The 23,444-nt window shown below is 40.3% G+C and overlaps 1 protein-coding gene across 1 annotated transcript in view; it reads left to right on the forward strand.

Annotated features, from left to right (window-relative positions):
- Positions 1 to 23,444, forward strand: part of NKD1 (NKD inhibitor of WNT signaling pathway 1) — a 105,529-nt gene that overhangs the window by 74,796 nt on the left and 7,289 nt on the right. The window contains exons 5-6 of the mRNA XM_041400765.1: positions 12,780 to 12,886; positions 15,409 to 15,504. Coding sequence (XP_041256699.1) covers positions 12,780 to 12,886; positions 15,409 to 15,504 — 203 coding nt within the window. The remainder of the gene's footprint in view (positions 1 to 12,779; positions 12,887 to 15,408; positions 15,505 to 23,444) is intronic.

The raw sequence follows: 23,444 nt of genomic DNA on the forward strand, positions 1-23,444 counted from the left end.
ACATGGAACAACTCTGAAAAATGTCTTTGGCCACAGGGTGACCCGCTGGCAGCAGCCCCCATGTGTGACAAGCAGCAGGTCTCTGCTGAGGCTGGCAGCTGATAAGCTGGTTACTGTGGGTTGGAAGGAGCAGCGAAGGACGTGGGGGTGTGGGGAGGAAGGAGCAGGGGAGAGTGCCAAGAGAAAACTGCTTAGTTTGGCAGTTAGAATAAAAGTCACCAAAGAACATGAGACTGGTAGGATTAGCAGAAGTTTTCCTGTGGTTGTGCACAGATCCAGGAAATTATAAGAAGCAGGTAGGCTGCTTGCCATGAGTGGGAGGAAAATCTTACGGCATGAGGCACTTTAAAAAAAAAATTAAAAAAATATAAAATTGTACAAGTGTTTCTTAGCATTAGCTGTTCCAGTTGAGGGGGGTTGGTATTTGGATCAGAAGCTTTTACTTCTGGAGCTGCTGTTTCAAGTGCAGCCAGGTCAGTAGTGATGAAAGACTGTTGCCATCCAACGGTTGCCCATGGCCTGTGTGTAATGAGTTAGTGGTCTCCAGGTGTTTCCAAATGAACCTTTACAGTGTGTCTAACAGCTCCCACCCATGTTGGCAAGCAGAGCACAGAAAGGCAGTGAAAAGTGGGCTGTTAGGACACCTCAGAGGGTGAGCTTTCCTCCTCACACTGAGCTGCTGCTGTGTGCAGAGCATGTGCTCTCCTCCCCGTGTCCTGCGTGTTCCCTGCACAGAGCATGTCACTCCCTTCAGCTGACACCCCACCAGCTCCTACTGGTGCTGCCTAACAGGCTGTGATAGATGGTGTGTTTTGTCTATGGTTTGAGAGTGTTCTGGGTTAGAATCCTCTGCATTAGGCTGGGAAGATCATACCTGCTGCAAGTAGTAGTTTTGCATTGATCTCTGTGTTCAGATCATTCTACACAGCTGGAAAGTTGTTACATTGAACACAAGCAAGTTGCATGTTTGGTTCAGGAGCAGCCTAACAAGGCTGAGAATGAAGCTTGGGATTTTCTGCAACCATGTCTGTCCCTTAGAATATGATAGAGAGACGATTGCAAAGTATAGTACTCAAGAAAGCCTTCCAAACTTACAAGTAGTCTATATTCTTATGACAGCTGAAGAAAGCCAAATGTTAATAGGGAAGTGAACAAGCACCTCAAAAAAAAAGCAGAGTTGATCCTTAATGAATATCTTAAATATAGAAAGCTTTAAAATAATGTTATGTGCATGGTATTTATAATAATATTGGTTTTCCATGTTCTTTCCATCTACCTACGACTGGCAACTTTTCCTTCTGCTGTGGAGAAGCTAATGCTCTTCCTGAGTGGTCATTTTAAAAATAATCAATTAACAATAAGAATATTCTTTTATTTTCAGCTCTGGGGTAGTAATGAACTAGTTTTCTAGAAGGCAAAAAGTCACCTGTTGATAAATCTATACCTACAGATCTCTCAAGCTGCTTCTCTTGTAGCATGTGACAGCCAGACCATCAGGGCGAGTGTGGGAAGCAGAAGAATGAAAAGCCAAAAGGGTGTAGCTCAGGGAGATGTCATTGAAGGCAGGAGGGCACTTGGGTTTGCCTTTGGCACCTCAAAGGTGAGCGAGGCATCCTGGTGGATGTTGGGCAGCAGGCTGTGGTTAGTGTCAGTGTCAGTGAGTGCAGCTCAATGGAAGGTGCCCTGTGGCAATGGAAGGTGCGCTGTGGCAATGGAAGATGTCCTGTGGCAATGGGACATGCCCTGTGGCAATGGAAGGTGCCCTAAGGCAATGGGATGTGCCCTATGGCAATGGATGCCAGGGGCGTGGGACTTGTGGCTTGTCCAAGCTGCCTGAAAGGGCTGGGTCCATGCTGTGGGCTCGCTGGCTGGGTAAGCTGCTCCTTCGGGCTGGGCTGGGTCACTGTCACACGGAGTGCAGGGCGAGGCAGGCTGTGCACAGTTCTGCTCCAGCTGTGGGCACAGCTGGCAAACCCTCCCCCAGGGCTGTCCTGCTCTCCTGCCTCAGCACTGCTGGGTGTGAGCTCAGTGTGCCTGGGCAGAGGGTGCACTCGGGCCCCTGTGAAAGAGGAGCCCCTGTCTGTGGGCACAGATAAAGCTGCACATGGGCAGCAGTGTAATAATGTACTTCAGCTTTGCCCCAGGACATCCACCACCAAGAACAAAGAATGAAATATGGGAACAAGTCAGGAGTTTGAAAACAATCTCTCTGGAAACATGATGAATACCAGTGGTTTCATTTATTCTGCTTGAACAAAGGTCCTTTTCTACTTTTAATTTCCCAGCAACGATTATTACCAGTTATTTTTCTTGTAGCTTTGACCACAGTTCATGGAGGTTTTATTAAACATATTTTTGAAAAGTGATTCAAAATGCCATTCTTCTCTGACTCTCTTGTGACTCTCTCCTTTTCCTTTTTTTCTATTTTTTTTTAGTCCATGTGAAGCTAGTGCATATTTCCCGTCAAAGATTTTGGACTAGATAACACTCTCATGCTGGTGTTCCTAGAATTATTCCAGTTTTTTTCCCTTATAATTGAAAGAAGTTTTGGCCTTTGATATTTCAGAAGACAACATATATGTTTCAGATCCCTTGCCTTTACATGAAACACTGCACTCATTTTTAGAAACCTTGAACTGCATTTAATAGGCAATATGTCCTGCTGCAACTCCCAAATATTCCTGATGCAAGTTTTCCTGTGTTTCACTGACCTGTGGCAGAGCCAGGCAATTGAGCTTGAGTGCTGCCTTTGCTGGGGTTTGGTAGCTTTCTGCAGAAGGTTTTTGTTTAGATGCTACGTGCATGATTCTGTTAAGGCCCTTCTCTCCTGCCTGTGGGGATTTCATGTCTTGGACTGGCTCATGTGTGGACCCACATTATGACAGGATTGAATGGTTCTTGCATTTCTGGGACTGAGTTTAGGAGCAGTTGTTTTATACAGATGGCCTGCCTGATGGATGCAGAGTTGGACAGAAGGCTGAGCCTTGTGCTGGGTAAGTTTAGCCACCACAACCCTCTGAACCTTGCAAACTCTGGGGTGTGTGGATGCAGAGCTGTGGAGGCAATTTCCATGACAAGCATGTTGCTTTGCCAGTTGCTGTTCCAAATTCAAAGTGTGTATCAGGGTGCTTTTGTGTGTTTCAACTCCACTTCTGCTGCAGTAGCTACAGAAACCCAAAGTTTTACCTCACCAGGCAGAACAAGTGCCCTTTGTTACCTAGACAGATTACAGGTTTTTCTAAAGTCTGCTCTTCATAAAAGCCCAGCTTGAACAGTGGAAATTCTGACTTGCCTCAGATACTGAGGAGACTTTTATAGTTTCAAGTAGCTCCAGGGTTATATTTTAAAAGTTGAATTTCATCACATGTTTCAAGTTTGGTGGAAAAAAAAAAAAAGGCATGATATTTTTAGCAGAAAAAAGTCCCCCCACACCTTTTTTCTTAACAGATGTTTCATCTCAATCACATCCAAGCCTCAAAGCACAAGTAGCAGTCAACCTTATTCTCCTGTGGAGAAAGAGATAAAATGTCATTTGTTTGGAAGACAAGCTTTTTTTTTTGTAACCACAACTAGTTTGTGAGTAAAAGCAAATAATAAATGCAGCACTGTGGGGTTGTGGAAATGAACCTGAAGCAACATTTCTGCTCTTGAAAGAGCTTGGAGTCCAGCTGCTCTTGTTAGATGGAAAGTCCCAACCCCCAGTCTACAAAAAAAAAACCCAACCCAAAACTACCAGCATTCAGTTTTTTCTTGCTTTGTAAATCTGATCCAGCAATCCAGGTCCTTTTACCAATAAAACACGTCATCCAGAGTTCTCAACTTCGTACCAAAAAGGATTTAAAACTGTAAAGGTAACAGAAAGAGAGGAAAGGAATAGCAGTTGTAAACTGAAATATCCAGAAGTAAAAGAGCTGCTACCCAAGGAATTTCAGAGGGCTCTGGAGGAGTAGAGAGCATTTCTGTGCCTGGCAGCCAGGGCTGCACTCAGGGCTCTGTGCTGGCACGGGAGTTGCTGAAGGAAGCCAAGGCAGCCCTGGACTCTGTGCATGAAAGATATTTTTAGGAGGGAGTTACAGTCCATCCTAAGGATGTGGAGATACAAAGCTGAAGTGTGGTGCTGCAGACCCTTGTTTTGCTATTTCAAGGAGCCTTTGAAGAGAGAGAAGCCATCCAGGTGTGGTAGGACACTGTTGGCAGAGGGGGAATCAAACCAGTCCTCTCCCTGTGCTCCTGCAGGACGCCCTGGGAGCTGCCCTGTGCCAGGCTCCTATGCCCTGCAGGGACAGCTGCCCAGCCCCTCCAGCACATACTTACTGCTGCCAGATTTCAAGATGCTACATCTGAAGGTGAATTCACAGTGACAGTGTCTAGGAGAATATCACAGGATCTTCCACCAAAGGGGTGGCTCAGAGTGGGAAGCTGAATCTTGAGTTGCAAAGACGTGGGCTCTCTAGAGCAACAGGAGGAGCTGGCTCCTCCTGAAAGGGTGTTCCAAATCATGCTCCAAACCATCTCCTTTTCTGTGTTTGAGCAGTATGTGGGCTTCCATCTCTGGCTGAGGTCCTTAGGCTGTACTCATTACCAATGGTGAGCAGATACCTCCCTTTGCTCTGGGAATTGTTTCTCTGATGAGATCCTGTGTACTCTTCAGACTTCAGGGGCTTGGGTCAAGCCTTGATAAAATTTATTTCTCTGCATGTTTAGCAGTACGTGATGTATGATCTCAGTACTATTCCTCACCCATGCAGAAATATGAAAAGAGACATATGTGCACATGTATGTGCCTGGACTACTAATTTTAACCACAATAATGCTTTCCTCTTGTTTGTGGATCAGTGTCCCCATTCTCCTCCCCCCAGCCCCCAGAGTAATTTGGGAATGCCTTTGAGGAACGCTGAACCTGCTACTGAATATGAACTATTAAAGAGTTGTCAGATCGGTAACAATTCATCACAGCCAAACTAATGTTACAGTGTAGGTTGACAACATTGCTCTCTGTAACAGGTTAGTTCTCTGAGGGTCAGAGTGACATTCATCCTCATGGGAGGCAATTCTGATGAATTGAAAATTACAGTTCAGATACTTTTAGAGGCCCTGTTATCACAGCAAAGGTGGTGGAAACACGTTTTTCTTATTGAACAACCAAGTTAGATGGGAGCGAGTTAATATCAAAGGCTGCATTATTAATAAGATTACCTACTCAGTCTTCATTTGAATAAAAGGTTATGCAGGGGCTGGGTTCTTTTCTTCTTTTCCTTTCCTTGTGAATCTCAGGGGGAAAAAATCCAAAGAGACAAAGCAAAGGCAAAGGAAATTTAAGACAGAAAATTCTATATGAATGTGCATGTCTGCAACTTACACTGAGAATGGATTTTTAAAAAGCAAAATTGTTACCAGTTCCTAACTTAAATCAGTGTAGGACCAGCTTAAGAGAAGTCTTTTTGCTTTCGTTTTAAGTCACAAGCGATCAGTTGATGTCCCATCTGTCCATGTTCAGTAACTAATTTCAACACTTCACAGGCCCATTCAGGGCCCTGGGACATACATCACTGTAAGAAAGTGGTAAGTGGTCCATATGACACTGACAGTTTTCACTTAAGGAACACTTACCATGTTAAGTGATACAACAGACTGCATTCTGTTCTTGTGGGTTTTGATATGTCCACTGATCAAACAAAAATCTTGCTTCTACAGGTATCATCCTGAGCTATTCTGACCAAAGCTTATGGAGATTCTTCCCTGCTTTCATCTTCTTTTTTTTTTTTTTTTTTTTTTTTTTTTTTTTTTTTTTTTTTTTTTTTTTTTTTAAACTAGGGGTGGGGAATGAGAAATTATCTTCTTTGATCTCCAATGAGGAAGGGAAAAAAAGACTGTTCTGTTCAGGCTTTTGGCTAACACAACAAACAGTGTTTAAAATTTAACTTTGCTTAATTAATTAGTAATTCTGTTTAGTGCTGTCTGATCTTCATCCAAAAGGTATTTTGAAGCTTGAGAACTGAACATGAAAGTGTTTTGGGTGAAGATGGTCAAGTAAGGCATTTAATCTGGCAGTTTCTGTTGATGAAATACAGCCAGTTGAGGAACTAATTGGAAAAGGGAATCATAATCTGGCAAAATTCAACAAACTCCCTCCTTTCAGCAAACTTACTCCAGATAGAGTGTGGGAAATCTAGGTTTAGTGTTTATGCATGTATGAGTTACACCCTAGCTAGCAGAGAGAAATCATATTGTCTTTTGTATCTGCATCTTTAGTACAAAACCTTTTTTGCAAGGAAATAGCAAAAAAAATCCACCCCCCTCTCCCCAGCATAATAGTTGAAAAAAAAACAACCCAAAGCCACCAAACCAAAAAAACCAGACCTAGATAGAAACCTGTGAATCTGCATCAAAGTATGGAAATACTTCCACTTAGAAATGTCAAATTATTGGGATTGGCAAGAGGAATTGAACCTTTAAGGGAGATGGTGTTGCACAGACCTGTGAATTTGACTACATTTTATTGAGGAGAGCAACTGTTCTCTGATTTTTTGAGTGAATTTCTCTTTAGCCATTCCTCACTGTCCTAGTAGTGTCTTGTCAGTTAGAACCATGCCTGAATATTTAAAACATATTTTGATTGTCTATTTTTGTTGGGGGTTTGGTTTGGTTTGGTTGGGTTTTCTTTTTTTCTTTTTTTTTGCAAGCTGTCACAAGGTCTGAGTCACTGCTCCTCTGCTCTGTCTCTTCCTGGTGCTGGCAGTAGGTCTTGTGACATTGTGACTTCTTTTCCCTTATGGTTTTTAGCTGAGTCTTTAATTTGTGTTCTGACTGTCAACAAGAAACCGTGAAAGAGAACATGGGTTCTCTCCATATTTTCAGGTTGAAATACCAATCCCAGATTGGTAGGAGACACTGCTAGTACAGCTTCCTCTAAAGTGGTTTTGACTTGTCCCACTGGACGTAAAATGGACAATAATTTCCCTACAGTAAGTTTCAGAGAAGGCAGCTTGATCTTTGTTGTTTTGGAGGGTGTGTCTAATTCATCAGCTTCAGGTCTCAGTCAGGGAAAGCTAAATACGTGTTTCTGGCACTGACCCAGGAGGAGCCTGTTTTTCTGTGTGCTTGTTCTGGTGGCTGTGGAACAGGAATGTTCCTCCCTGATCCCATTCTCCCTGTGTTCATTTGCCACTGGAGAAGAGGGCCTTTGCTCAAGCAGAGTTATCTCCACCAGGGGTATATTTCAATCAAATCAGTGGAATAAAACAAAGTGTGCTTAATGGGGGTGATGTTTCCTAATCCGTGGCGTCCAGGAGAACTTAAAAGTGAAATCTGAATGTGAATGTAATTGTTAATTAAAGGACTTCTCAATTTAGACTTTCAAATAACGTGGTTATTGCTCTGGTTGTTGCGCAGTCACTGAGGAATGTCAGTTATGAATGAATGTTTATTATGTTTGCAATGAGAAAAATGTTGGCAGATAACTTAGACATCAGAGACCTCAGATAAAACAATGAAATTAATTCTCTTTCTATCCCTTTGGTTCTCGTAGTTTCTAAGTCCTGCTGCATTTGCTAGATCTTTAAATTGGAAGGGAAACCCTGACCCTGTTATGTCCATAGAAATTTCACTACTGAGCTTGGCCAGCTCTTGGAAGCTCAATCTCACCAGTCAAATACTGCTTCTGAAGTTCAATTTGACTGTTATAGAAGTGCTTATGACTTTCTCTCCTTGTCTTAATAGGTAATTTTTAAATTTTGCTTTTTTCCTACTCCCTCACATGTTTCAGGTTCTAGTGTATGGTTTGTTCTTTTCTGCATTTACAGATAATTCTGTCCCTTTGCTTCTGGTAGTAGTTTTAAGAAATTGCTGTGGAATCCACTCCATCCCAAATGAGAGGAATGGTAATAATATTACACTTCAAAGGTTTGGTTTCATGTGTGGCAGGTGCTGACTTTCATAGGTGGCATTTTTGTCAATTCTCCAATTCTACCTTTACTCTGCTTTCTCTCAGTAATGACCCTGACATTATGATAGGGTTAAGACATCACTGGTAATGTCCAGACATAATTCACCACTGTGGAATTGCACAGCTTGTCCCATAGTTCTGTTTTTTGAGTTAAGGTGATGCAACAGTCACATAACTTTTGGAAAGGCTGTCCTTCCAAGGAAGTTCTGAAGTTGTTTGTCTATTTAGCCTGAGTTCTCCTAAGTGCTGTGCAAAATTTAGAGTTGGTAGCCCAGACTTGGACATTGATCTGAGTTGCACCCTTTGGTTCTGGCCTCAAGATCCTGTTAATCCATCTGACTGAAATGCAAAGTATGGTTGAAAACTAGAGTGAAGCTGTCCTTATTTGAGAAGGCATAGTATTTGACAAAGCACATGGTCTTTTGCTGGAATGAGCCTTTGAGAAACGTGGCTCACACCACCTGAGTGAGGGTGAAAGTTTAAACACTCACTTCTCCACCTGAGTGCAGCTCTATTTTGGTGTTTTATTTTTTCTCCCTTATTGTCAGATGCAGGATAGAGGCAAGAGAAAGATATTTTTTCTGCCTGAAGCTTACTATTCTAACTTCATTCAATATGCAGAGCACAGCAGTCGGTTTACCTAATTTCCGGGATATTTTGGTGATTCCTAAGCAGCATTTTGAATTATTACTCCCTTTCCTTAGGAATGAAAAAAAAAAAAAACAAACAACCAAACTCTGAAAAAAAGGCTTAATTCTTCTGTGATGAGTCTTAATATCTTTAAACTGGTGCTCATTCTCTTACTCTTTTCCTCCCCCACTTCAATTATGAGCAATTGGGTGGTAGTAATTAACAATTGTAGAGAGAAACATCTGCTAATACACTTAAGCCAGTGAGTTTGTTTTTTGTGAAAGAATGGTATTTCACAATTTTTCCAAGTTAATATTTTTCCTTTATTGTCTTTCCAATTTCAAATATTGTCCAGACCCATTTTTATAGTGTCTTAAGGTTATAGAAGTGAATACAAGACCATTAATAATGAACAAGGAAAGAACATAATAAAGAAAACATATGCAGTATTTCAATTCATGAAACATTCTGTTAGGGAACATTGTTTTCGAGAGCATATGGTTATTCCCATGAGATGCAATACATATACTTTTTTCCCCCTCCAGTTGTGGATTCCCACAACAAGGGTATGTTTCTCTGTGTATTTGTCTATGTAGCACGTTCTTTTTGTCAGGACTTGTTATCTGAGCAGGGAGGTAAGTAAGTATTTTTGCACAGATGATGTATTGTATGCAGACTTAATTCTGATGACCTAGACTTTGGAAACACAAGTCTATTAATTCTCCACAGTCCTTTGAGATAGCTATCTTGTCTGGTCTGGTTTAATATCATTGGCAGAGCTGAAAGGAAGTTCACATTGTGAATGTATCTGAAACCTTGGCATGCGGCTCACTGGTGGATCTCTGTTTACAGGCTGCCAGTTTTAACTGTCCCAAGCAGACATTCTCATTTTATTTATAAGTAGGCTCTGCATGTGTTTGTATCCCTCATGAAATTGAGCACATGTCAATAGTCAAAACTAAGTATAGCAGCAAGATACCAAACACTTCTCTTCTCAGACAAAACAGTATGTATTTTTAAATGTTCATTGGGTTTGGATAAGGCATATGGGGATATATGCAGAGACACATTGTTTGATCACTTGTTAATATTATTTTAGTATCTCTATATTGCCCTTTAAAGTTTCTTCAGTTCGATTTCATTTTTCTTTGCTGAACGAAACTTGACATCAGGATGAGATCACCAGATTTCCCCATTTCATTTGAGCTCCAAAATGAGTAACTGATTTCAAAGGATAATTCCCTGGAGCAGCAAGGCCAATAAGTTCTTCAGATCAAAGGTCAGCGAAGCTCAAAGAGGATAATTTCTGGCATACAGTATTTAAACTCTCCCAAGGAGTGTACTGCAAGATGAATCCCCTCCTTCTCCAATAGTTGAACCCTTGTTTTTTGAGAAGACTAATTTGTCAGTGCACATTTTTCCTCTGTTACATAAATGATACATTAAAGTGAAAGTGAATTATACTGAACACACAAACTGTACATCCAGAAAGGCTGTTAACCATACCAGGGGAAGGGCTCCTCCTTCAGCACAAGGTAACTCTGTCCTGTTCCCCTCTGCAGCACCTGCTGGGCTCTGGTGCTAGGTGCTAATGCCAGTGGCTTTCAGCTCAGTGCATGGTGGTGGGAAGGAGGGAATGCTCTGTTGGACACTTTGTTTTGACAGAAAACCCAGCAAAGGGCACTGTGGCAGGGAATAGCCACCTCCTGCTGGATCTGCCTCACAGTGCTATGCCTTATGCAGTCTGCCATGCATTGCCGTTTGGGATTGTCATGAGGGATGCTGACCCTCAACAGATAAAAGACAGCTGTAGGAGTCTTTTGGCCATCATGTGCTTTTAAACATTTAAAAGAATGTGTGATAACACGAGTGGATATATTTTTTCAAATGGCTGTTCACTGTCCCAAAGAAGCTAGAGGTCATACCAGTCCAGCTTTCATTTATTTCACATTCCTTAGAGCAAGACTGGGAGGGATTGCAAAAGCCTCTTTTGCAGAAGTTTTTATCAGGTTATAACTGTGCTTGTGAAAAACCAGTCACTGGTGCAGATAAGGCACTGAAAATCTAGGAGTGTGTCTGATAGTTATTAAGAACCACTATCAGTGTAACTGTCCTTGTTATGAAGGCCCAGATTACCTTTTAATTTCTTGTTGATTTTAGAATGAAGCAACAAAGCTGGATTGAAGTAGACAAACAAATGTCTTGTGTTGTATGGGGGTCTTTTTTTCACCTTAGCTTTGAACGTCTAGGAATGTAGAGTTGTATTCAAAGGGCAAAGTGAGTGTAAAGCAAACAGCACTTTGTCAGATATACTTCAAAGTTATGTATTAGAAACAATATTTATTTCAATACCCATCTTAACTGTGGTAAACACTATACAAAAGCCTCCTAAGAAACAGTCCCTGCTCATCCAATAACACCAGCTTAAAAGAATCAGGGGAGAAACTGCTGTGGAGCAGCTTTGACTTCCTTTGTCTGACCTTCCTACTTAGCTTATGTTTGGTGTAAGGAATCCTAACATGACTTGGAGTATAAATCAAAGCATATCAACATGTCAGTATGTGTACAATAAACACCATCAAATTGGTATAATGCAAATTACATGTGTGTATTGGGAAGCTGGTGTTAGTATAACCTCAAAACCACCAAAGGTCAGAGCACTTCAAATTTATTCCCTTTTCTTTACTGTACATCCATGTTATATAGCATACCACAGTTTTGAAAACAAACAAACAAAAGTAATACAGTAATGTTAAATTTAGACAAACAAATGTAGTGCAGTGTGACAATGTGAATGTTGGGGCAGAAATCTTCTGGAATTTCTGAGAGTATGAAGCTATGGTAGTGGGAGCTGTAAGAGTTTTATTTTGGTTTGTGTTCTGGTGGTTTGGTTTTGTTTTTTTGTTGGTGTTGTTGGTTGGTTGGTTTCTTGAAGCTAATTTTTCTATTGTAAACATGAAAGAAAGTCCTGGAAAATGGATAATTAGAAGTATCTTAACTTCTAGCATGTTAGTGACTTGCTTTCCTGGAAGAATGTTTGGGAGGCAGCTCAGCAGTGTGGAACACCAGGAGAGCCAGTAAACCCAGTCTGAAATGGGTCACCCTGAACTGGAGGGGATCATCATGTCACCTTTTTTGTAAGGAATCTGACTTGATTGAACTGGCACTTAATGAGATGCTACTGCCAAAGGCACCCCAAAGAAACAGTTCCTAACACAGCATTAGGATAAAGGCTTTGGGTAGATGCAAATGCTGCAGTGCAACAGAAGAAAATGCCGACTTTAGGACCTGTGGTTTTGCAACTTTGCTGGGTTTTGGAGAGTTGGAAGGATTGCTGCTATAAGTAATGGAGTGTGGGCATATCGTTGGCAGAGGTGTGTGGATGTTTAAAAAATGCTGTCTAAAAGTCTGAGGGTAGGGTTAAAAACTTTGTGTATATTTTCATAATGCTAATGAAGATAGAATTCGTTTTCTTCAGATATAGGGTTTCATCATGTGCAAGGCTGAATGCCCCTGCAGAAGCCTAGGGAACAACTATTAAGTTCTAGGCATTTGTCTTTTAATCCACACAAGAAGCATGTATTTTTCTGTTATATATCTGATGTATGTTCTGATATGTTGTGATAGATATTAATGTTGATGTTCTTTATGAGTGCTGTTGATTTATGCAAGTGCCTTATGTTTTAACTTGAAACTTGAGTGAAATATGCTATTTCATGCATTGAAAAAATGCAGCTTAACCTTTTTGGCAGGTAGTGTTACCTTCTTGGAAGGTGCTAAGCTTTGTGTGTGTTTGAAGAGTGAAACTGGAACAGAATGAGGGCTTTATTTCAGCTTCATTACTTCACTCACTGCTGGTGAATGTGATGGGTTTTTGCAGTATGTCAGAAACTTTCAATATTTTGCAAATTATTCAACTTATTTGCAGTAACAGCTCTGCTATTTTATATTCTCATAATACTGTGTTTGAACTTCCTGTGACTCTAGTGATTGTAGGAGAGGCTGTGTACCAAAAGCTGTTGGTAGATTGTCTGCTGAAATTATCCCAGATGTGTAGTGAACACAAAAGCAAATCAAGTATAATGATCCTCTCATACAAGTTTGCTGATATCAATTTCACCCTAAATATAAAGACAGATTTGCAAATATGAGACTGCTTTGACATTTCCTTATAAGCATTTTTTCTTAAATATGCTTTTCGCAGTGGCTTTGCCTCCAGAGAAGACAGATGGAGTTTGCAGTGGAGATGAAAAGAAAGCAGAAAAAGAAAGTGACACACGCACAAGTTCCAAGAAGCAACTGAAATTTGAAGTAAGTCCTTTGTATTTTAAAGTTTCACTGTACTGACATAATTATGGTAGAAAAATAACCTGTGGACCAAATAGTGTCATCTGATGCATGTTTATTGCTCCCAGTGTTTGTAGTGGGTGCAGGAGGCAGCAGAACTGGCACAAATCAGTGCCTTACTGTCAGTGCTCCAAATGAGATGATTAGTGACACTTATTTCCAGGTTTGGAGAGAATCAAGTGATAGTTATTTCTCTGCAGGATCTGAAATGCATAGTAAGAAGAAGCTTTCAGTTTAACCTTTTATTTATTAGGCCAGCTACCATATTATCAAATCTTTAGCTTGACTTTCGTGGACTCTTGCAGTTGGTTAAATCTGCCTAATGTAAAAGATGCCTGTGAAAGTTTCTGCAATGATTGATCTTCAGTGCCCAGGTCTCCAAAGTGAAACAACCCTGACCTGCTACATGGGAAATCCATCTGGTCACATGGCAGGAGGATGAGGGTGATGAGTCCTACAGGCTATTTCCTTGTAGGCTTGCATCTTATAACATCGTATAACTGTCAGACATTGTGTGCAGTTGGCAGGTTTTGTTTCTGTAGGGAGTGTTTTCATTAATATGAGTATGGAAACATGCAGTCACCCAGCTAGTGGGTTGTCTGTCTTGATGAGGAGGAAGGTATTCTGGCACCAGCAAAAAACAACACAAATACTTATCTCTGCACTTCAGCCTTTTGGTGCTGTCAGCCTCTCTAAGTAATGGGCTTTGTGCTTCTTCAGTTGATGTTTCAAAGACCATGCAGGCACCATTGCAGCATGGCTGGAGTGTTCTTTTCCTTCTCAGTCTGGTACCATTTTATATTTTATTTTTTTAAAGCAGATTAGAGATAGGTCATTTTCCCATTGGTGTTGCTTTTGTGCCTTCTGGGGAGGTGACTTTTCTTTTTTCCTAGGTTTGGGGTTTTTTTTTCCCCACAGCTATAACTCTTTTTCTAGGCCTATTTTATATACTACCTTGAGTAGCAGACATTTGCAGACAGGAAAGGCATGATAAATTGCAATTAACAGTGCCTTGACATTTGAACGTTGGAGGACACCTGTCAACATGGTTGGTGCCAGAGGAGCTGGAACTCCACAGTACCAGCAAAGTCTGTGCTTGTGCTTGTTCCGAAGTAGTTCTTGGCATGCCATAAAGGTTAGCACTTGGTTCTAGGCACCGTGACTAATGCACGGAAGGTTTCCATGGCTCTTAACTAAGCAGAGCACATCCTCACATAAAGATGTTATGTTAAGCAATGTGGGACAGGGAAGTATTAATATGTGGCAAGAAACCAAGTATTGATTTTTTTTTTCCCTTGTTCTACAAATGAGAGTTTTCCAGCAATGTAAGCTGGGAGCTGAGAGACTGGTAAATGCTTCAAAGGTATAAAAGAATCAGAAAGGGGAGTGCTGCGACAAGAGGTCTAAACCTGAGGTGAAAGTGATTTGGCTTTTAAAGGTGCCAGGAATGTTTATGTAATATGAAACTGTGTTTCCACAGTGGAGTGTGGGGCACTTGGCAGCTCTCAGCCGGGCTTGTTACAACTGAGAGGAGGCTGCCTTTGAACTCGGCAGGGGACGGGGTGCCCATAACTGCTGTAGGGAATTGGTTTCAAGTCGGAAGATCAACCAGGTGTTTTGAGGTCTATCATGTTGAAGCTATTTGGGGCTGTTTATTTTACTTGCATACAGTGACTTTCATTTTAATTGCACTGTAACTTCTCTGTTTTGCCTTTTTGTGGCTCTGGATAATTCTGATTGCACATGCCTTGAGAGACAGCAAATGATTTGCGCCCAGGTGATTGGAGTCAGTCAAAGTGCATCCTTTGTTCTTGGTTTTGGTTTGGGGATTTTTTTCCCCTTTAACAAATTGATTCGTTCAGGTTTCCACAGATCACACTCTCACTAACAGAAGCATAGTGAAAACAAGGAGCAGGCACTACTCCCAGGTTGTTCTTGCCAGTTCCAAGGCAGGCTCTGTTTCAGGAGCTTCAGTGGCGTGATATTGTACTGCACTAATTCTGACAACCTTTGCCCACCAAATATCAGTGTTGAGGACAGGTCTCTCTGGTGGGGATCTGTGTCCACACTGCATTAATCCTTACTCCTGGCTCTGTGGTTTGCCACCTCTCTCTGTCAGTCTGCTTCTGTTGTCTTCCTCTTCCTGAGTTAAGCATAGTTTTCCTTCTCACATTTTAGTGGGGAATCTTACCATGTTTCAAGAGCTTCAGGGAATAATAGTCTTCTTGTACCTTTTCCTCTTTTCTACAGTGTAGTAGAAAGCAAGTTGTGAATTCCCTGAGGTGTAGCCCGGAGAGTTAGGCATGTTGTGTGATTATGATGGGACCTCTGTTGTGATGGACAGAGACCTCTCTGGGATATGCCCTGAGAGCTTCCTCCCTCAAGGGAGGGAGGAGGGAAGAAAGCAAGCAGTCTGCTACAGAGAGTCTTCTCTGCAAACAGGCCTTTTGCTTTAGGTAATCAGCTGCTCTTTGCGTGTTTCTTAGGAATTGCAATGTGATGTGTCTGTAGAGGAAGATAACAGGCAAGAATGGACCTTCACACTGTATGACTTTGATAACAACGGAAGAGTCACACGCGAGGTAAGCAAAGTACAGCTGCCCCTTTATGTGCAGCACTTGCTAACAAGAGGAGTGTTTTATAACAGGAACATTTTTTTCTACTGTGAAGTAGAGGTGTCCTGCCAACTTAAACAGCAGTTTCCATGGACCCTTCCCTCTTAGAAGCAATCCCACCAGTAGTTTGCTGTTTTCAGATCTACTGTACCGTTTTTTAAGCTGGTTGTTGTTTAATACCTGAGATCAGCCTTTAAAAAATAGTACTGGCATTTGAGGAGGAAAAAGATCTGAAACAACTGAACAGCTAAACACATTGTCAAAATAAACCCCTGCAAATGTATATTGTTCTGGCTTCTCTCCTGCTTTTCAGAGTTAAGCTAACCAAATAGCGAGGGTGCTTGCTGACATTCTTTCCAACAGTACTAACTATACTCTTCTATTGTTTTTATGAATATTGGGCTGATCTCTGCCTTTTCCCTCCAAGTATAAATACCATTGATGATGTTTTCTGGAGGATCATAAAGAATAGCTGTCAAAGCATACCTGTGTGGTTTTTTTTATTACCAGGATGTCTTCAAGACAAATAAGATGATGTATAGATTAAGATATAGTTCTTTATTGAGAATAATTTCTGCCCAGATTGAGTAATATTTCTTCTAGAAGCCAAATAAGAGGATGTATAGATTAAGATATAGTCCTTTTTGAGAATAATTTCTGCCCAGATTGAGTAATATTTCTTCTAGAAGAATGTCTTTTACTTGGGATTTATGCCGTGTGCTGTCATTGATTTTTGTGATGTGTGTTTACTGGCTCCCATGCCTTTAGATAATCAACTGAAAATCAAAGGCTTTTTTCTCTCTTAGATCTAATGCTGGTGCCTGTGACAATTGCTAAAAACTGTTTGAAAGCAATAGGGCAAATACTGAAAGTGTAGTGGCCTTAGACACCAAAAAGTCTGAAGCAAATTTCTTTTGACATTGCCAAATCTGGTGGTTGTTCAGGGTTTTTAACATGTATTTGAACATCATTACAAGGCTATTTTTATTGTCTCTACTCTGATAGTGCTTTGAATAGTCAAGTGAAATCTGTGCCCCTCATGCACAAGAACAAGCAGATGAAAAGTTGCAGGCTAAGTCCAGAGTTTCAAACAGGAAGAAGATAGAGAGGGCAAGAAGGGCGGGTGAGGTGAGGAAGTAGTATTTGTTACTGTTTGTGGAACAGAGATTAGAAAAATGAAATTACTTGCTTGAAGTCTCACAAGAACCTAGTGGCAGATTGAACCCAGGTCTTTCAAGACCCAAGGCGAAGTCTTCATTACAAGATTATTGTTACTCTCAAAAATAGGGGAAAAACACACAAAACCCAAACCCACACACATGGGTGTCTTTTACATTCAGGCATGGAATTCCCGTTAATGTCAGTGGGGGTTCCATGTGCTGAACATAATGAGAATATGCTTTCAAGTATGTATACAATAATTACTTGTGATTATGTGGTACACCAAAGAGCTTAATTTGACTGTGCTTTGTGAATATGTTACAGCCAAATTCTACCTCTCCCTGCTACAAGAGCAGACTACAGATTAACTGAAACCAAATCTGTGCAGGGATTGAATGTTATATTGCTCTGAGGTCTGGAGGTTGCTGCATTGAGGCTTGAACCTGTGCCAAAAAAAATTCTTTCAACCAAGGGACCAAATAGGTTGATAATTTTCAGCTCCTTACATGTGACCAAAGATAGAAACAAGTAGTATGCACCATTCCAAATCTTCCCCTTTATGTCACACACCTCTTTTGCAAACTGTTCCAGGGCCATTTGTATAAGCCATCTTCTTGGTTATCTTCTGTTGAATCTAGGTGCAATTTATGAGGGTTTCTTTTGATCAAGAATGACCAACAATAGCAGCTCATAGATAATTCTGGCCACAAAAGAGGAATTTTAGTCTCTTAATATGACATAGAATTTCTTGTTCTCTTGGCCCCTGGGAGATGGGCAGACATAGTGTGCCTGATACTGTCCTTTTCCTGTTCCAGCAAATGACTTAATGAGGGGGAACATCAAACATTTGAATAGTTTCAATTAAAATTAATAAGAGAAATGTTTTCAGTTAAAAGTATGTGAAGTACCTTGCTAGAGCAGGAACAAAATGGGCAGTCTGAGGAAGAGGCAGATCTGTACCAGTGCCCTTTAGTGAGCTGATGAAAATGCATTCAGAACCAGTCAGCTTTTCATAACAAAGGTCCAGTGTTCTGGTTAGAAAAGCTTAATATGGACCTTTTCTCCTTCTTGGAAAATTTCCCTTTAATGTCACCTGGATTTTATATCTGGATTTAACAGAGAGATTTTTTCAGTTAGATTTTTACCTGTAGACCTGGAGGTGCGTTGCAAAAAGAAGTCAGTAGCATTATTCTTGCTTTTCACTACGTTGTAAAAGTGAGACAGTGGAAAAGAAGTGGCTTGCCCACCCACATCCATTTCATTTGATTCCAAATCATTGTGTTTAAAACGCTGTACCTCGTGTCGAGAGATTTTCCAAATGAATCCAGTGTTAAATTAAGTTTGTAAGACACACAAAGGTGGGGAGCAATTTTACTGATGGATTGAATGGGCTTTTTCATTCGAATGTACAAAAATTGTAAATAAGGTGCATATTTAGTTGATACAACTTCCCTTGGGTTCTACAGAATGACAGATCACTTCTAGAGCATTCAAATTCCATTTTAGTGAAATTGCTCCTGGATCTAACAATGTCTTCAGAACTTAATGCTGCTTTGATTTCCTCCTAGAGTCTGTATGACTTATTCTATAGTCCTTATAATTAGAAATTCACATCTAGTCATGCTTCTTGAAGGGATAGACCCGTTATGAAAGCACAGTTATTGGGATGGCAAATTATAAATTAACATTACTCTATGTTATTAAACTTCTGCTTTTTCTGTCATAAAGATGACTGGTTCTCAGTCCTTTTTGGTTTAGTGAGAGATAACTTCTCCTGCTGTAATATGTATATTACAAAAGTTGGCTAATAACACTTCCCTTCATTCCATAAGCCATAAGAGGACAATTCATTATGTACAGCAGGCCTTTTTAGAACTGACAGCTGTGCTGTAATTATCTTCACATGAATATTTGTAATCGGACTTGAAACTTGGATAATTGAACTAATGTTTTTTGATCCGTGAGGTTTTATATTGAGCTCTCTGAATGTAATTATGCTTCATAAACACCAGCTTTTTTTTACTTTTTTTTTTTTTTTTTTTTTTTTTTAACCAGTTCTTCCTTGTAAAATTGAGTTTCTTTGGCGAGTGGCTGCACAGGAATAAGCACACAAGAAAGTTGCTTGTCAGGACAAAACAAAAAAAGAGAGATTTCTTCTAGAGCAGCTTTTGAGCAGATAGCAAGTGAAGTTCCTTTTGTGTTCCAAATAAGAATGATTCAAAAATGTATGTGATCAAACAGAGCTGATGTTGCAATAAAAACATCCTGCTGTATGTAGAAATCAGACTACAAACAAAATACAAATGAGACATTTGTATTTATGTTTTTCCAAGGGAAAAGTAATGAACTGATATCGATGTTTCTCTTCATGCATTTTTAATGCTAAAATTGTTCTTTGTATCTTACATTAAATACCCAATTTTTCATCTTATGTTTCCTTTGTGACTTGTTCTTTCCCTTTTTAGATTCTTTTACTCCTATACTCTGATGAATAAAGAGGTTTGAGGTTATATCTGCATTCAGAGCTCAGCACCAAGTCATTGACATTGGGGAAGGATATTGGCTTTTTGGGGGCAACCATTTATCAGCCTGACCCTTATCTTGAAATCTGTTGGTTTGCACTGTGTTTGTACTAACTCAGGATATAGAAGGAACAATGAAACCAATGGATAGAGCAGCAGTGCCTGTCTATATCTGTGGCCATCATTTCAGTCATTAGAAATGATGGCTTCATGTCAGATAGAAATATTAACAAAAAAATATAACTTTCTCTCTTGGTTTTAAGGGGAGTCAAAGAATTCTCTCTCAGGCAAGCTGCAAAGACTCAAGCAGAATCTTTCAGTTTTATTAAACTCTTTGGTTTTGGGGGTGTTCTCTGGGTTTTTTTTTTTTATTTATTATTTTGGTTTTTGGGGTTTTTTTTCTGTGGGGAGGCTGGTAGTTTAGGTTTTTTGGGGGTTGTTTGTTGATTGGGATTTTTTGGGTACAAATATCTCATTCCGTTAAATTAATTATAATGGAAAAATTATTAGTGTCTTCTACAAAAATCTCTAATTTGCTAACTAGTCTTGTAATGATAATCTATACTGATATGGGAAAAATAAGGTCATCCCTATACTACTAATATTCCTTAAAACCAAAAAATAATACCCAGAATGGGGGCTTTCTCAGTCTCATGTATGTTCTGTAGGAAATGAGGAATACTTCAGTGCTCTCATTCTTTTTTCAGACCCATTGGTTCCTCTGAATGTTATAAATTACTGTTAATCTCCTACTGGAGATCCATAAAGTATTCTGCAGATAGATTGTGAGTGCAGCACATGTGTGGACTTAACAAATGGAAATATTTCGGGCAATCTATTAAATTTTCTCTTGTTAATATATTTTGTTGCATTGGCTGCTTGATAAAAAAGGATGGGATTTTCACCCTGGTAAACCAGCTGTGGTCTTCAATAAGCAAAAGACAGATAAATCTGGGTATGGCATGTGCTGGTTGTTTGGATACTACTCAAGGAGCATTTGTTGTCCTCTCTGTGGAAAAATATCATAGTTTCCGTTTTTGTACTTGATTAACCTAGAGATCCCAGCAGAAATTCTGCATACCAGAAGCCCCTCAGAAGTTAGAGTCATGCAGAATACTTCCCTCTAAATATAATCCATTTGCTATGAAGGAGAGAAATATTTTTGTTCATTCTTGTTTCTCTTTACCCATTTAATATAGTAGTCTAAAAATACACTTTTTGTGGGGGAAGAGCCAAGCAGTCTAAAGCAAAACAGTTGCAAAATACCATGATTTGTACAACTCATAATTCATTGTGCATAAAAGTTCGATTCTTTGGTAGGTGGGCTCTGAGTCATACTAGTTTATGTATCAGACAAGAGGAACATTTAAATAGATTTTATTCTTGATCTTTGATCCTAAATTTCTTGAGGATGGTGAAATGCACAGGCTGGGGTGTAGAGGATAAAGCCGTCTCAATGGATTTAGGCAGTTTTTAAATGAATTTAAATATAGATAATGTTCAGTGGGACAGCTTTCAAGGGAAACAAGTCTGCTGGCAGGCTACTGGAAGATGAAAATACTTTTGGGGTAAATACAAATGTAACTATAAAATACAGAGTGTGTAACATATATCTTAATGGTCTGTTGCTACCAATTTGACAAGAAATCATTATCATATTAGCTGCCAAAACAGGGCTGTGAGAATGGAATTTTAGTCACAGTTCAAATTTCATTGACAAAGACCATTCTCAGTAGATCAGTGCCTCAGAAATTCCTGTGTTGTAATTGTGGAACAGTAATTGTGAAGCAGCAGGAGGCTCAAGCTGCCTTGTAGCTGGTACCTGCTCAGCCAGGACTGTGGTACACGAGACAGAACAACCCAAGCAGCCTTGTTTGACCAAATCAATTTGCTGAAATTCCCAACCCCAAATTAGGACCACAAGTAAATGAATCCTGTAATCAAAACGTTGTTGTCAGTATTTAGAAGATCAGCATAAGCACTGAGTGGTTGCTCATGGCTGTCCCTAACCTCGATCTTGGGACACATCCAGCGTGGCCACCACGTTCCTGCAGTGCCAGAATGCAGAGCACTTCAGGCTGCATGTTAAACACATAACAAAATGCAGAGGCAGCAGTGTGTAAGTCCACAAGGGTGCTGAGTGTCATTTCACAGCCTGGAAATTAATTTGGGTTAATTTGGGCCTGTTTGGCTGAGGCATGCAGCTTGTCCTGATGTGATATGCATGTGCACATATTTGTGATTTGCCAAGTATGTGTCACACAAATGCCATGTTTTTCCTTCCCTTTGGGAAGCCTTTGGGAGTACTTTTTAAACTGCTGAGTCAAGCAGCTTGTTGAGAAAGACCCTCACAGAACACAAGGGGCAGACTGTCAGCCAGTTAGCAAGTTAGACCTCAGCCCTGAAAAAAATCATGTCAAAGGACATTGGGGGATTTTTTGTCTTTGGTTATTAAGCTAAAATAGACTAGATGTACAGACATGTGGCTTTACAAATATCTGGCATAGCTGAAAAAAGGAAGAAAGGCAGATTATTGTGAGTGGAAGAGTTGATAATAACATCTTGATGGCAGCCTTGGGTGGAAAGATGACATGTTGGCTAACCAACACTTGTCCAGGAATGCATGGGAAAAGCCCCATTCACCCACGTGCTGAGTGTATGGAGCCCAGTTAAGGGTAAATATTGTGCTTAAGTGTTTTGCTGAAGGAGAAGGTTTATCAAAGTGTGGGATTGTAACACAGTGCTCCTGGAGCATGACTTATGGAAGGTGTATAAAATCACAGAAATGGCTTCTTCGTCTGTTTATGTGCTTGCCTGGGTTTTTCCTCTTAGATGAAATAAAACTTCAGCCCTTCAAGCTGGCTCTCAGATGTGGCTCTGTCTGGCCACATTTAGAGATCTGGTTAGGTTTCAAATTAGGGTGGAAGTGTGAGAAGGGAGAAGTGTTAAAGAGCTGTGAGGTGTCCACCAGGTTGACACAGGGCATTCTGTCCCACTCTCAAGCATTAGACAGTGATTGTCAAGAGCAGGGAAAGCAGCTACTGATAACAGCCCATACAGACTCTTGCAGCAGTGAGAGAAAAAATACATATTCTGCTCTCTTTTTGTGAATATATTGTCTTGAACTTACAGATTTGGAGAAATTCTCCTGAGTGCAGAAAAGTTAGAGAGATTACATGCTAAGACAAAGTCTGGACTCCCCTAGGATTTAGTTATTCATTCTTCCTATTGAGCTGGAAAATCATCTGCTGTAATATCATTGGTCCTGGCCATAGGGTCAGTATTCCCCTAAATTCTGTGTGAGTAGAAATTAGGATTTCTGTGTCATCTTTAAAGCTGGTTCCATAATGAGGACTGTGTGGTATATTGACTGCTAAAGTGGTGGGGGGCTCCATTAAGGCATATTGAACTTTGAGCTGCCCATGTTATAGGTGTGACTCCTGAGCAAAGGAAAAGTTGTAGAGGTTTTGAATTTTTATGGCCCTAACTCTTAATCCTCAGAACCAGTTATCTTAACAAAAGATGATTTAGGTATTTCCTTTGTGCTTGCAGACATCTGGAAAGAGCTTAGGTAGTAGGATAGATCAAGGAAAAGGAAGACCAGCATGGGGAAGTTCTCAGATATGCATTCAGTGGGCTCTTTATGGCCTGTAATGGTCAGAATGCTTTGGCCTTAGGTTGGTGCCCAAGACCAGTTTGGGCAAAATCCCTTTGAGGAAAAGCAGTGAGCCAAGTGATCCTCTTTTCATCCTGGCAATGTAAGGTAGTACCCTGTTTGAGCCTGGCTGGAATAAATCAACCTGGGAGACCTCTTAGCATCACCAGCTACTAAACAGTGTTTCTCCTGTTTGAAACCATTGGCTTGTTAAAATTGGCTGGTGTTCTTTCCAGTATAGCCAGATGTGTAAGCCTCTGTTCACATCCCATTGCCTTCAAAGAGAGCTGTGAAGAAGGTTCTGTAATATGTCTAACTGGATAATATTTGCAGTTCAAAATATGCATTTAAAACTGGTTGAATTTTGCAAAATAAGCTAAACCCCAAAACACAGATAGTAGGATGATATTCAGACAGGCATAATTTCTTTCCAAACCTGAGGTTTGAAGTTCTGCCACTTCTGTTACTGATTTTCCTTTAGATAATAAACCATTTAACTATGCTAAGGAAAAAAAAAAAAAAAAAACAAAAAACCACCAAACAAATAGGAAGACTGTAATGCCCAAGAT

The sequence above is a fragment of the Onychostruthus taczanowskii genome, unplaced genomic scaffold (genome assembly GCF_017590055.1).
Source record: "Onychostruthus taczanowskii isolate IOZ18803 unplaced genomic scaffold, ASM1759005v1 scaffold18, whole genome shotgun sequence".
NCBI lineage: Eukaryota > Metazoa > Chordata > Aves > Passeriformes > Passeridae > Onychostruthus > Onychostruthus taczanowskii.